Source organism: Aquarana catesbeiana, linkage group LG02 (assembly GCF_042186555.1).
Source record: "Aquarana catesbeiana isolate 2022-GZ linkage group LG02, ASM4218655v1, whole genome shotgun sequence".
Classification (NCBI taxonomy): domain Eukaryota; kingdom Metazoa; phylum Chordata; class Amphibia; order Anura; family Ranidae; genus Aquarana; species Aquarana catesbeiana.
The window spans coordinates 45091769-45107022 of record NC_133325.1 but is presented as its reverse complement, the minus strand read 5'-3'; the positions used below and the strand labels follow the sequence as shown (position 1 = coordinate 45107022).

The following is a 15254-nucleotide window of genomic DNA, read 5'->3' as shown; positions in this document are numbered from 1 at the left end:
TAATGCCCGCATCCTGCCACCCACACAGCTGTTCAGCCAGCTCCCTGCCATCTCTAATGCACACTTCTGTTTAATATTGTTACAGGGAACAAAATAGACCTGGCCGAGCGAAGAGAAGTCTCCCAGCAAAGAGCTGAAGAGTTTGCAGGCTCCCAAAACATGTATTACCTGGAAACCTCTGCCAAAGAGTCGGACAATGTGGAAAAACTGTTCCTGGACTTAGCGTGCCGCTTGATCAGCGAGGCCCGACAAAACGCGTTGGTCAACAACGTGGACTCTTCCTTGCCAGGAGAGGGCAAGAGCATCAGCTATTTGAACTGCTGTAACTTTAACTAGTAACCAAGTCGGCCTGGTGACGAGCAAGAAAAATTCATTTTAAAAAAACATTCAGTATGGGCTGAGAGTCCTTTGCCGAGTTGGATTCTCTCCGTGGGATGATGGTGCCGAAATACAGGCGAAATCGACTCCTGTTTCGGAGTCTAAGCTTAGTTGACCACACATAGGTCGCAGCATGGTGAAAATGGACCGGAGCAGGACGAACAGTGTTTTGCGAGTTCTGCCAGCAAGTCATGGGGTACAACTTGAACAAAACTATATATATATTTAACGACGCGGTGCATACCAGTTAGAGTATTTTTGTTTTTCTGTTTACTTTTGTTTTTAATAGATAGGGAAAAAAAAAAGCGTCCTTAAAGAAGTAGAAGACCTTTATCATAGTATCTCATTATCATACGATGAGAGAACTCCAATCTATACTCTACAACCGTTACATTTTTGAATTTTATTGTTGCGGAATGCTGGCACCGGTTTTGGAAGATGTCATTTTTCTGAGGACTGTTTTGTCTATTCTGACGTGTTTAGGATTAATTAAAGCCAAATTTTTACTGCTTGGCTTCAGACGTTTATGAAAGCAGCAATGTTTTTTTTTTTTATTTACCTTGACTGTACTCCGCAAAAGAGCGCTGACTCGTTTTGCATCTATAGCCATTTAAGGAACTCCAGCGCAAATTTTGGCTGCCGATGTCTGTTATTCTTTTGCCAAAAAAAAAAAAAAAAATAAAGAATGTTTGTGTTTTTTTTTTTAAATAGAAAAATATACAGGGTGATAGCGTATGAAAGTGTCACATTGTAGAAACTCTGACACAGCAGAGAAAAAAAATGGGATGCATGTTCCGGTATCACATGGACACTAACCCATTTAATATTGAAAATCGCGTGCTGGTCGTAATAAGTAGTGAAAAGTTAATCAAAGGGCCAGTCCTGTTATTTCTTTCTTTGGGGAATGTCAGCAGGTCAGATTATTTTGTTACTTTTTGATACTGCAGTCATGAGATCTGTTCCCCAGCTGCGCCAAATTGTTGTAATGATAAAAAAAAAATTCTGTTATGGAATCTCCTTTATAATTTACTGGGACTCCAGTGTAAGATCTCTACACCTAGGTTCCCAGCCCCACCCACTTGCTATGGTTGTTGTGAAGGCATCTCACTGCCTACCTCTTCAGTTCTCCTTTTGTTAATGTTACAGTATCTTCCTGGGACCCTATTGGTGAGATCTCTACACCTGGGTTCCCAACCCCGCCAACTTGTAATGGCTGTTGTGAAGTTATCTCATTGCTACCTCTGAGTTCACTTTTCGTTAAGGTTACAGTATCCTACTGGGACTTCAGTGATGAGATCTCTGCACCTGAGTTCCCAGCTCCGCCCACCTGCCGTGGCTTTTATGAATTTGCCTCACTGCTACCTTTGAGTTCTCCTTTAGTTTGTTACAGTATCCCCCTGGGTCTCCAGTGGTGAGTTCCCAATTCCACCCGCTTACCATTGCTGTTGAAGGTATCTCACCCATATCCTTTAGTTTATGTTACAGGAACTAATGTGATAAGATCTCTGTATTTAGTTTCCAGCTTTGCCCAGGTGTCATGAAATCTCACTCCTGTCTTTTAGTTTCCTTACACCTTGTTGGAGCTCTAGAAGTAGAGTTCCCATCTTGGCCCACTTGTGATTGCAATGGTGCTTAGGGTCACCGCAAGCCAGAACAATGGAGCTGTCACCTTTGTGTAGCAAGGTCCCGGGCCTCCAGAAGCCTAATGGTGACCTCATGAGTTAGGGATAGCTGACATCCTTCCTTGTAGAGTGGGTTAACAGGCATGGTGGGTGTAATGCTAGATGAAATGATGGGCGCCAGTCACTTTTTAAATGCGAAGAAGAGATTTATTGTCTCTTAACAAGAACTGTGGGAGAGCGGGTTAGGGCCAGGACACCCTTAAGTAGATGCAATGATAATTGACAGACTCCGAGACTCTATAGGTAGACAGCTACAGTATACAGGGAAATGCCTCCAGACGGATGCCATGTCTGTATAGGTAGGGCCGCCATCTCCTATGGCAACTGAACTTGTAACAGTCACTAAAGGTATTTGCACATGGTAACACAGAATAGTTATTTTCTTATCTCACAGTATCCCACTGTAGATCTTCACTCACTGAGCTCCCAGTCTCTCACTAGACTTCCAGATCCAATTGTCACTGAATCTCCTGAGCTCTTCCACAGCTAACCCGCTGTATACTCCTCAAGCGTCACCCCCACTAACCTGCTGGGTCCCTGGCTTGGCACTTCACTGAAGCTTTCCCACTTCTTCACCATCCCCGGCTGGTGAGAAGACTGCTCTGGTACTGGCTCAAGCTTATTCACAGTGGTCTCCGGTAACAAGGTGGATGGTCCCTTAGTGGCGACTGCTTCCCTTTTACCTCCGACCACAACTGGTTCCCCGTCTGGCTGAACCTTCGCAACTCGGTCAGACTCCAATCCTGCAGTCCCAACCCTACGCTGCTTCTCCTGCTCCTGGATAGGCCTTAGGTAGCCTAGCAGCCAGGTGCCCCTGGGATAGGCCTCATGCTTCCGGCCTAGCAGCCCGGGGCGACATAACACACGTCCACACAGACAGCCATCCAGGTGGCACAGAACCCCGATCACCTGACTCCACCCAAGTAAATAGGCTCTCCCAGCAGGCCAAGGGACTAAAGAAACCCCTGCCAATTGTCTGAGACGCCCAACCATTTATAATCTGACCTTTGCGGAGCTCTTGTCAATCTAATGTCATCAGCTACAGTGCCACCTAGTGACAGAAGAGAAAAGGTGCAGTAATTCCAGAATTAGAGAGGAATCAGTGGATCTACTAAAAATTAACCAGGACAATTATTACCTGGCAAACTAAATTTGTTAGCAACCCTGCCTAAACACCAGGGTGCTACATCTGGATTCTGATAGAGATTTAAGAAGAATGGGTGGTCCACCTCCCAGTTGTCTGACCAGACCTGAAACAAAAGTTTGTGGTTGACTTACCCTTTAAGTTAGGTAGATCAAACATTTTTTTTAAAGGGTTATATTGATAGGATAAACTTTGGCTATGTTTTTTTTCCCATAAAATACTGTTTTCACTCTGCTTTATCCTTTTTTGCCATCTTAACACTAATGATCTCCTCCAGCCTTTCTCATACACTTCCTGTCTGGATGCGCTTGCTCCAGCAGTAGTTCACGGTAAAAAGTTAATCCGAAGGATCTACAGAATATTTGGTTCCATGATGGACAACAGCCATCACATCATGCACATCATGGCTCTGAACCGGCTTCCTGGTAGCAACAACAGCAAACCATTCCCATGCAAAATGCGTGTCAGCATGGTCACTTGTAGTGTCCATCAGGTGCATATGTGACAAGGGCGACAACGCAGGAGTATACTTGGGAGACTGTTGTCACCCCAAAATGGGAAGTTCCTAAACAAGGACCTTCAAGACAGAATCACCAAGTATTTGAAAACTGCAGATTTGCAAAAATGGAAAACAACTTTTGAAATCACGTTACAGTTATGAGATTTGAGTCAGTGAGTTTAGATCTGCTTTAAACTGACCACACATATTAGTCACACAGTCATGTTTTGATTCAGACCAGAAAAGCAGATTTTCATGACAGTTATGTATAGTAAGAAGCACTAAACTCAATTATGAAATTATATTAATCAGTTGTTGGTAAAGTTTGTTAAAGCAGATCTCTAATGGCTAACAGTCTGCTTTTTTGAGAGCTTCCTGCTCCCCAACACATCTGGCTTTAAAAAGCCATCTGCAAACAAACCTTTTGCCCTCCCCCCAAAAAAAGGAAATACCCCAGCCTCCGACACTTCTGGGGTGAGGTCACTATGCTTTCCAGCAGATCTGGGAGCTTTAAATCCCAGAAGAATACAATCTCTTGGAGTGCATTCTCACGGGATTCAAGATTCCTGATTAGCCGGAAAGCATAGTGATGTCACCCATGTCTCTTGCAACATTGGGGGGCCAAAGTATTTTTTATTTTTATTTGGGTGGCTGAACAATTTGTTTGCACATGTCTTGCTAAAGAAAAGCGCTATAAAAAAAAAAGCTGACCTTCCACCTTAATCTGACAGATCAAATCTGGAATGATCTTTGGCTGTGTGCGATGCATGATTAGAGAAGCTTGCCATGGCCACAGCAATGGCCATTCTTTGTCCTCTTTAGGGATTTAGGGGTGGAAACACTCAAACAAGGGAGCAAGAGGAAGACACATAAGTGGCTGGGCTGTAGGAAGATAAAAATAAATACCAGAGATGCATCCGGGAGGGTTCTGAGACAATAGAGCAGCATTTAGAACAAAGAACAAAGAGGAACTAGCCGAATGTGGGGCCAGACATACAGTAAGATGGCTGTTGTCCATCATGGAATCAAATATACTGTAGATCCTTCGGATTAACTTTTTACAGTGAACGTGTACTCAGCAAATTGACACCACTACTTAAATGCTGATACCACAAGGCATCTGTTCGTACACTGACAGAGGGCCACTCTTCACGATCCATTTTTAAACCCTACAAAAGACCCTGAAAGTCAATATCTGCATACGACTAAGCACACCCCCCTTTCTGCTCGGAGATCATCATAGGTCACTCAGGCACCAAGCACCATTCACTCTAACAACTGGCCAAGTTGATTTGCCTAATATCAACCAAGTAAAAATCTTCTTTACTGTCTCTTTGCCAACTCAATACTCACCTGCTCCTTTTCTGCCATTTCCCAATCCCTAAAAGCCCTGCTCAACTAGAGAAATTAAACGAGGGCTCGAATAGGGCAGGTAGCCAGTGAAGGGGTGGTACATGGTCAAAGCACAGGTTTCCTTTAAGCTACACAGTCTAGTTGTTCAGTATACTTTAGTTATACATACAATTCTATAGTACAAGGGTCTACTTGAATGGATGCAAATTCAATATATGGTTTTGGTGGGTCCTGCATTTTGGTAAACCTAAAAAAATTGTACAGAAAGTGTAATGTGTATGGTGAACTTTAGAGGGAGTCGATGCAACATTTCTGGGTCCTCCTTAGGATTATGTAGACAGTACCCATTGGTTGGCATGACAGTAGTGTGGCTGAAGGCTGGCACAGCCCATATTAGCTGTGCAGTGGGCGGAAGAAAGAATTCCACTGGACACCTTTAGCCACAGACCTACAGATAGCTAGCGTTTGTAGAAGGAGATCAGCAGTGGTGGTCTACAGCTAATAATTGCAATTGGACTTGTTCTGGAACGTTGGAAATGTTTTTTAGCATCTCCAAGCCACTTATTCTAATGCACGTCAGCATGATACCCCAGAACAGGGGTCTCAAACTGGCGGCCCTCCAGCTGTTGCGAAACTACAAGTCCCATGAGGCATTGCAAGGCTGACAGTTATAAGCATGACTCCCTCAGGCAGAAGCATGATGGGGCTTGTAGTTCCGCAACAGCTGGAGGGCCACCAGTTTGAGATCCCTGCCCCAGAATATACTGTATATCCAGCAGGGGGCACAGACACCTTATCACTAATCACAGTGAAATGTGTCAATTCAGATGTTGATTTTCCAAGAACAGGATGGTAGATATTGAAGATGTGGAGCAACCATGTAGTTCCCTCTAGTTACAGTTCATACCTTTTAGCCATGAAAATCTAATGAATAACACCCATGCAGAGTTCTTGACACCAAAGGATGGGATTACTGTATGCTACTAGAACAGGGTGGTTCTACTACGTTCACACCACCCATCCTGTTCTTTGACAATCAACATCTGGCTTGATACATTCCATGGTGACTGGATAAAGGTGTCTGTATTACGTGTGTGGATATAAATACTGGGATACGTACCTGATGCTAGAAACTGATGAAAGTGGCGTAAATAAGCCTAACATAAGGTTGGACTTGATGGACTTGTGTCTTTTCTCAACCTCACCTACTATGTAACTATGTAACATCTACAACATTACAGAACAAGTATGGCTGAATGTCATTAACTATTATTAGTTATACTATGACCTGAATAAATGAGAACCTTTACAGAAAATGGTCGCCTACATATTTCTCTGGATTGAGACCTCCTTTACACCAGCCACTATTGTGTTGGGTTGACTTTCAAAAGTGCACCTGTCACATGAACCAAACTTACAATCTGTGGATACTGAAAGAGGGCACCAAATATCAGCCTGCAACTATCTTTCAGATGCACCTAAAGAATCCTGTGATCCTGGGTGTTAACTTAAGAAAGCGCTGCTGTTAAGCGCCGCCCCCAAGGGTCTAACCCTATTAAACAATAATGTGATGCTAACACCTCTATTGGCAGCTCAGACCCTGCAATGAAGTTGTATAATGGTTACTAGTGGGGTTTACATGGAGTAGACGTGAAGTCCTATGTCTGAGGGTTGGGTGAAGCAAGAAAGATTTGGATGTATGAAAGGTACCTCTGGGCACTTTTGGTGTCTTACCTTCAGCAGCTTTGACATTTTTGTTAATATTAACATGTGTGACAGGTCCACTTTAGGCTGACATTGAAAACCATTCCATACATGTACCCTGTATTACTTTGTCCAGTCATGTTTTATTTTAATTCTGTACAGGCAATACAATTAATGTTAAATTGCTCCCGAAATATCTGAAAATGTAAACAGTGATATTTTCGGTATTTCATTAAAATTTTTAGCTTATATAAAAAATCAAGTTTGGCGAGAAAAGACCAATGTATACTTATTTATGTTATGCATGTGTAATGTAACTATGATTTAAAGGATGTGGATTGATTTAATGCCCTCTTCATATTGATAATTAAAAGGTTAATGTTTTACTACTTGCGGAATGCAGCTTTTCATGTTATCACTCACCTTCTCACCTTTCCAGTATGTACTTTTTATCCTTTTGCCTATTGGTGGAGGGGCAGACTAAACACTGCATTCCTGAGGGTTCAGCACAAGTAGCAGCTCTCTAGTCTCTCACACAGCAGAAGTTATTTATGACAGCTGGTCGGTCAGTGACTTTTTAGGTTTAGAACAGTGAAAAATAGAAAGACGAAAATGGGAGTTTAAAGGTGCAAAAATGGTCAGATTGGAAACAATATCAATTTGATAATTTTATTTGACAGACATGGTTAAAGATTCTTTATATTAAAACCAACACATAGAAATCATGCGGCCGTAGTACAAAAGTTTGTTGCCTCTACATGTTTCGCCATGATCATGGCTTCTTCTGGAACTTTTGTAAGACTGCTCGCCCTGTCTGATACCCGCGGTATTTGATTCCATGGTCTGAAGGGGTTTCTCCCTTGGGAATGGTTATCTACTTGGATCTTCCCTGTCTTAGTGGTATCACCCTGGTATAAAGGAAAGCAATCTGTTTATTTAGATGGCATAGACCCCCCCCTCAAGCTAGCTTCATTTCATTGTTTAAAGTATATATCAGCAGTGATATGATTACCGACTTCTCTATTCCTTGACCTCTTATTAAAGCAGGGTTTGATCAAGGGGTTTATCCCCTCTATGGCACACTGATACTCTGCCGGACCACCTGGGGGACCTTGATAGTCCTCTGGAGTCATGCTTACATTTGGGTGGTACTGTACATAGAGTCTTACAAAAGTTCCAGAAGAAGCCATGATTATGGCGAAACATGTAGGGGCAACAAACTTTTGTACTACGACTGCTTGATTTCTATGTGTTGGTTTTAATTTAAAGAATTTTTAACTATGTCTGTTGAATAAAATTATGAAATTGATATTGTTTCCAATCTGACCATTTTTGCACCTCCCATGTTCATCTTTCTATTTTTCAATAATCCTAATATGGGGAGGTGGTGCATGTAGCAAGACCTCCTATCCTTGGATATCAAATTTAGGATTAGAACAGCTTGTGTGAATGTCAGCGGTGAAAATAAATAAAGGGCTGCAGATAATAATAATAAATAGATTTCTTGCTTGCATTTTATTTTATGTCTCCTTAAAGCCTAATTTCCTTAACCATTTTGCATTCTGAAGCTGCAGCTTTAGTTATCACAAACAAAATGAGATCATTTTTACATTAAAGTGTACCTGTCATGTACAGAAGAAACACCATGTTCGATTATCACTGAGCCTAATTAAAAACATGTCTGGCCAGGAATTAAAACAGTTAGGCCTGGTTCACACCTATGTAGGTTGCAGTTGATGCATATGCCAGGTGCATTTTGCATTGTTCAATACATGTTTTTGATCCATTGAAGTCCATGGAACCAAAAACACAACCTGCTGGTCCCTGGCTCTTTCCATAAAATGCACAGATGTGAATGTGACCCATAGGAAACCATGTTAAATGGACTGTAGTGTGTTTCTGCAAAATTGAAAACGCACTAAAAAATGCAGAGGTGTGAATCGGGCCTCAAGCTTTGTTTCAAAACTGCAATTTAAAGTGTACCTGTCACTTAGAAGCAGACATGTTGTCAACTAAACCAACATTTAGGAGAAATTCACATGTCATAGTGACCATGGACAGGCCAGGGGTCTGTATCCATGAACAGAGGGATAGCCTAGGTCAGTGGTTTTCAACCTTTTTGACACCAGGGACCAGAAAATTCTTCCAAAACCTTCCACACCCCAACAGTAAAGTTTCACTCAAGAAAAGTATGGGAATGCAAATGCTGGGCGGCACTGTGGGAGGCTGGGGAGCACTGTGTGCCACTATGTTAGGCTGAGAGATTATAGGAGCTGGGAAGCATTGTGAGAAGCTAAGGGATCTGTAGCTGGCTGTAGGCCGGGGAGAGGGGATGCAGTGGGCCAGCGGTTGGGAACCACCAGTCTAGCTGATTGCAGGAGTGTGTTTCAAGGTTGAGAGGCAGTTGAGGGTACTGATGGAGCAGTGTGTCAGTGCGGGATTTACCAGAGGCTGCGTGGAGACATGGGAGTGCTCAGAAGCGCCCTTGGAGTTAACCTCCATTCACACCTGAGCTTTCTGTCGTGCTTCTTCTTAAGCGTGGCAATGCTCAGGTTGAAGAAATCCATTGTTCTCAATGATTGAGCATTGTGTCGCTTGTTACCTGAAGCTCAAAAAAATACACGCACTTCTTTGGGGCAGAATCGCTAATTTTTTTGGCTCCTTATATTTCAATAGTAGCTGAAAAATGCATGAGAAATACATGTTTACACTTGTTTTTCAGGTATTACCATTTAAAATTCTACGAGACCAAAAACCAAAGATTCTGCTCCTGTACCGCACAAATATGCACAAAAAACAACTCAATCACCTGGCTACGCTTACGCTCAAGTGTGAATGGGATCTTTACAGGGTTGCACAGAGGGACACTGGAGACAAAAGTGTGCACAGGGGTCACTGGGGACGCAGGAGCACACAGGAGTGACTGGAGACACAGGAGCGCACATGGGTCAATAGAGACACAGGAGTGCCCATGTGGTCACTGGAGACACAGGAGTCACTAGAGACACAGGAGTGCCCAGGGGTCACTGGAGACACATCAGTGCACAGGGGTCAATGGAGACTCAGGAGCACCCAGGGGTCACTGGAGACACATCAGTGCACAGGGGTCAATGGAGACTCAGGAGCACCCAGGGGTCACTGGAGACACCGGAGTGCCCATGTGGTTACTGTAGACACAAGAGCGCACAGAGTCATCAGAGACACAGGATCACACAGAGTCACCGGAGACAGGAGTTCCCAGGGGTCACTGAGTCACTGGAGACCCAGAGGTGCCCAGGGGTCACTGGAGACACAGGAGCATACAGGGGTCATTGGAAATACAGGAGTGCCCAGGGGTCATTGGAGATACAGGAGTGCTCCGGATTCACTGGAGCGCACAGGGGTCACTGGAGACCTAGAGGTGCCCAGGGGTCATTGGAGACACAGAAGTGCCCAGGGGTCACTGGAGACACAGGAATTCCCAGGGGTCACTGGAGACACAGAAATTCCCAGGTGTCATTGGAGACACAGGAGCGCCCAGAAGTCACTGGTGACACAGCAGTGCCCAGGGTTCACTGGAGACGCAGGGATGAAATATGTCACCAAAATACTGGCAGGGTTGTTTCAAAGTGCAACGCTCTTTATTCTTGTATGGTCACATAGGAAAGCAACATTTCCCCTGCCTGATCCCAAAACAATTATTTTCTGTGCGATCATACAAGAATAAAGAGCACTTAGTAACAAGCTTTTTGGCACGCTGGCGACATATTTCATCTGTGTTGTACACCGTGACCAGTCAGGAGTGCAGCACAGTTTTAATCACATGGTTGATCCCCGTATGGTGTATGAGAGGAATATACCACATGACTGAAGACACAGGAGTACACAGGAATCACTAGAAACACAGGAGAGCCCTGTAGACACAGGAGCATAGAGGGGTACTGAAGGTTACAACAGGGGGCCCGGTTTAGGCATAGTGATGTACTGCTTGAACACTGAGCAACATGATGCCCAATGCTTCAAGCGTACACTAGTCAGAGGAGCTGTGTCTTGATTGGCTGTAGTGACAGCACACCAAAAATGCTGCTGGCCGTGTGCTGGAAAGAAGAACCGATGTGAGTGTAACACGTGAGGTATAGACAGAGTCTTTTAGAAGACATAAATCTAGTGATATCACCAATTCATTTCATTGGTTCCTACAGTCATAATGGCTGGTATTGTCCACAACCAGATGGAAGCCATTTTGCCCTAGAAAACCCTCCAGTCCTAAGGGGAACTGTCCAGCTTCATTGTCAAGTATAAATGTCTGCCTCTTAAAGTGGTACTTACCTTTCCTCCGACCCCCCAATGTTTTAGAAAGAAGAAGAAAATAAATAATAATGGAAAAGAAAAAAACTCAATGTTTGAAGATTGGTTCTGCTTTAACTTTAACATTGGAGATAGTTTAAGCAGTAGAACCTTGTCTGGTGTTTCCATGTGGTATTCATGCAACATGGCAGCATGATGTACATCTGTCCTGTCCCCAAAAAGGGAACCCTAAGAGGGTCAGGAATAGATCACCCCTATGTATATATTATCCAGGCCAGAAATTCTAGAATTGATTATTGAGTTTCATATTTCCTTGATTTATATTTTTAAACCAGTCTCAGTGTCACCTAGTTAATTGAAATTTAGTAACCCTTAATTTCATCCTAATCTTAAAAACATTTCTGAAATTTCTGACGCCGGAGCATTTTTATCTTTTTTTGCTGGAACTGGAAGGGCTTATGATGAGCCAAAACTGTGACTTGGCTTCATCCTCAGATTTGCTCCCAAAAAACATTGCAACTGGGCTCAGCTAAGCCTCCTGTAGACCACAATGGTTGTTAACATCAAATAAATATGAAGCACTTGGCTTTATAGCAATTGTACCAGTAAATGTGTTATGTTTGACATATACAGTGGAACCTTTGTTTACGAGTAACGCGGTTAACAAGCGTTTTGAAATACGAGCAACTTTTTTTTTAAAAAACCTGACTCGGTTTGCGAGTGTTGTCTCACAAAACAAGCAGGATTCAAGCCAATGGGGTGTGCAGTACAGCATTTGGCCAGAGGTGCGAGGGCACCGGTGACACTCGGAACAGTTCAGAGCCGTTCGGAAACACTTGGAAATATTCAGTTCCCACGTGTATTCGAGCCTTTCCGAGGGTTTCTGAGTTCAGCCGAGCTGTCCCTGAGTATTTCTGAGCCTCTCCGGTGCTCCCCCCCCACCTCTGGCCACAAATTATCTTCGTTTCAATTGACTTCTATGGGGAAACTCGCTTTGATATGCGAGTACTTTGGATTGCAAGCATTCTCCTGGAACGGATTATGCTCGTAATCCAAGGTTCCACTGTATACCGGAACTTCACACACATATTAATGAATTCCACTACTAGCTTGTGTACCTAACACTAACTTGAGTTATAGGTTTACATTCCTTGAAATTGGTCGCGGCCGAAAAAATAAAGTGGCAAGGAAAAAAAAAAATCCCCGTGCCAAGGTACGCACTGCATAATTGCAGAGTTTGTGGCAGGCTTTTCTCCCAGAATGCAATGGACGCTGAGTCAAAGAATTATTAAACCCGTTCTATGATTTTACATTTCTCAAGAATGTATTTGGTATGTATTTATCTGCTCCTCTATGCTGTATTATTTAGATGCTTTAGATCACCCTTGTCTTTTTATATATAAAGTTAATAAATCATTAAAAAAAAACACACAGGTTGGTTGTTTTGCAGCTAATAGTGGTGGTGTTTTATTTTTTTTGCTTTTTGTTTTTCTAGCAAATGATTCTGGTTTTTCTGTAAATTAAGAAAGCATATTAATTCTCCTGGAAACACGTACACAATATTGGTATAATGTTCAGCGCTAAACCATCTGATGAAAAAGATTAAAGTTTAACATTTTAATGAAAAGGCATGCATCTGCATGCTGAGACATGAAGGTGCAACCATGTGAATGGTGAGCGGATTGAAAGTTTTGGAGGATGAACCCCTAATTTGTAAGGTCAGGCACTGATGCTGACGAGAAGATGGACCAAATCATTTGGTGGAGGGGGGATTATGATGTGCGGTTATTTTTCAGGGGCTGGGCTTGACCCCTTAGTTCCAGTGAAGGGAACTCTTAAAGCATCAGCATAGCAAGACATTTTGGACAATTTCATGTTCCCAACTTTGTGGGAACAGTTTGGGGATGGGCCCTTCCTCTTCCAACATGACTGCGCAACAGTGCACAAAGCAAGGTCCATAAAGACATGGATGAGCGAGTTTGGGGTGGAAAAACTTGACTGGCCTGTCCTGACCTCAACCCGATAGAACACTTTTGGGATGAATTAGAGCGGAGACTGTGAGCCAGGCCTTCCCGTCCAACATCAGTCCAACCTCACAAATGCGCTTCTGGAAGAATGGTCAAACATTCCCATAGACACACTCCTACACCCTGCGGACAACCTTCCCAGAAGAGTGGAAGCTGCTATAGCTGCAAAGGGTGGGCCAACTCAATATTGAACCCTATGGACTAAGACCAATACTTTTGGTAATATTGGATAGATAGATAGGTAGATAGATAGATAGATAGATAGATAGATAGATAGATAGATAGATAGATAGATAGATAGATAGATAGATAGATAGATAGATAGATAGTTGATATTCTGCGAATTCCTGGCACCTCAGGGGTGGGGCTTCCTCAAGGTAGAAACATGATGCTTTCTAGACTTTGATTGCTCAGGGGTGTGGTCTATTTAGGAAGTTAGTCAAGGGTGTGACAAATGTAAAAGGACAGAAAGAGCTCTCGAAGGACAGATTGTAGAATCAGATATATAAGATCACACTTGGCAGAGGCATTTTAGTGAAGACTACTTTTGCTTAATTTTGGTCAAGATTAAGACAAGAACACAGAGGAGCTTCAAGAGTCACTGAAGTTCCATCAACTTACTGATCAACAGCACTGGATTGACTGACGCACTGCTCATTGGAAAATCAAATTTATCACCATAGCTAGTCCGCTCTCTGCACGCTATCTGTGACAGGCTCAGGAATACAGAATGGATTAATTACAGATACATGTGTCCATGAATATTAGATGAAGTCATGAACACTCCAGAAATTGATTGTTCCTAGGAAACGAGGCAACAAATGATAATTGAGATGAATTTGCTTATTACTCTAAAGCCACTTTGTAGACTTAAATCTGTTTTAGATGTTCATTCAATCTGCAGTGCTGAGTAATGAGGAGGGCTGAGAACCAAGTAGAAGGCAACTTAGTGGCTTTCATATTAATTAAAGCTTTATTTTAGTTTATTTTTTTAGTTTTTTTTTTCTTGATATTTTTGTGTATGTGATACGCTCAAAATCAGTCAACTTACAGACTTTCCCTCATGTAAATATATACGGTAATTATCAAGTACACAAAGAAATAAGTTTTTTTTTAAAAACATTAAAGTGTATGTATACTGAAAACTTTATTTTTAGTTTTGCTTAGAATTGATGAACATTTAGAACCCCTGTCTGGGGCTGCTTTATAGAGATTTCTCCTCACTTCCTGTACTGGAGACCATGTTTTTTTAACAGACAGGAAGTGAGGGAAAATCTGCAACAGGGAAATAGACACCGATAAAAAAGCTGACACGGGTTCTAGCGCCCCCTACTTAAAGTGTTACTAAACCCATGGAGCCTGCATTCATTATATCTGGTCTCCCACAGTACACAGAACATGGAAATGCAATTATTTTAGTAAATATAAACTGCTAAATACCTTTTCTCGTCAGCAGTGTATAGCAGTCTTATGACTTCTATAAGGTGTCTGACCTGGCACTGGTTTAAGCTTGAAGGAGGAGTTTTCATTCTCCTCTCATTGTCCTATGAGGCTGCATGACCCCTGACCCTCTGTCTGGACAGTGCTGATTGGCCCTGTACCCTGTCCCAAAAAAAAAATAAAAAATTTCTAGCACCAAACTGAGAATGTGCAGAGTTCCCCCAAAACTCTGTACTATCAGCAGATGGATCGGGGACTGTGGAAGAAGGGAAGGATCAACAGCCTTTTTTACACAATTCAGAGGATTAACCCCTTAGGTTCCACAGTGCAAGCATACTTTACTGCATATACAGACTGATTTTACTGTTGTGGGTTCAGTAACACTTTAAAGCTGAAGTTTAATCTGCTTATATTTTGCCTTCCCTGGTATCTAATTTTCCCCCCTCTTCAGCATGATATCGAAGTCTCTGTGATTCTCTACGCAATGCAGGCAGATCATGCCTGGTGGCAGGGGCCAGCAGGATGACGTACATAATCTCATTAGTGTGTAGTACTACGCTACTATTAACCGCTTTCCGACCACCGCACACAGATACACGTCGGCAGAATGGCACAGGCAGGCAAATGGGCGTTCATGTACGTCCCTTTAAATTTGCCGCACGTCCCGGGAACTCGATGCAATTGCGGTGAGGAGAGGCAGAACGGGGAGATGTCTATGTAAACAAGGCATTTCCCCATTC

The 15254-nt window shown here is 42.8% G+C and overlaps 1 protein-coding gene across 1 annotated transcript in view; it reads left to right on the top strand.

Moving 5' to 3' along the window:
- The window catches only part of RAB30 (RAB30, member RAS oncogene family), a 215503-nt gene extending 203007 nt beyond the window's left edge, over window positions 1-12496 (top strand). The window contains exon 5 of the mRNA XM_073612827.1: window positions 86-12496. Within this exon, the coding sequence (XP_073468928.1) occupies window positions 86-336 (251 nt within the window). The 3' untranslated portion in view covers window positions 337-12496. The remainder of the gene's footprint in view (window positions 1-85) is intronic.
- The last annotated feature ends 2758 nt before the right edge of the window (window positions 12497-15254 follow it).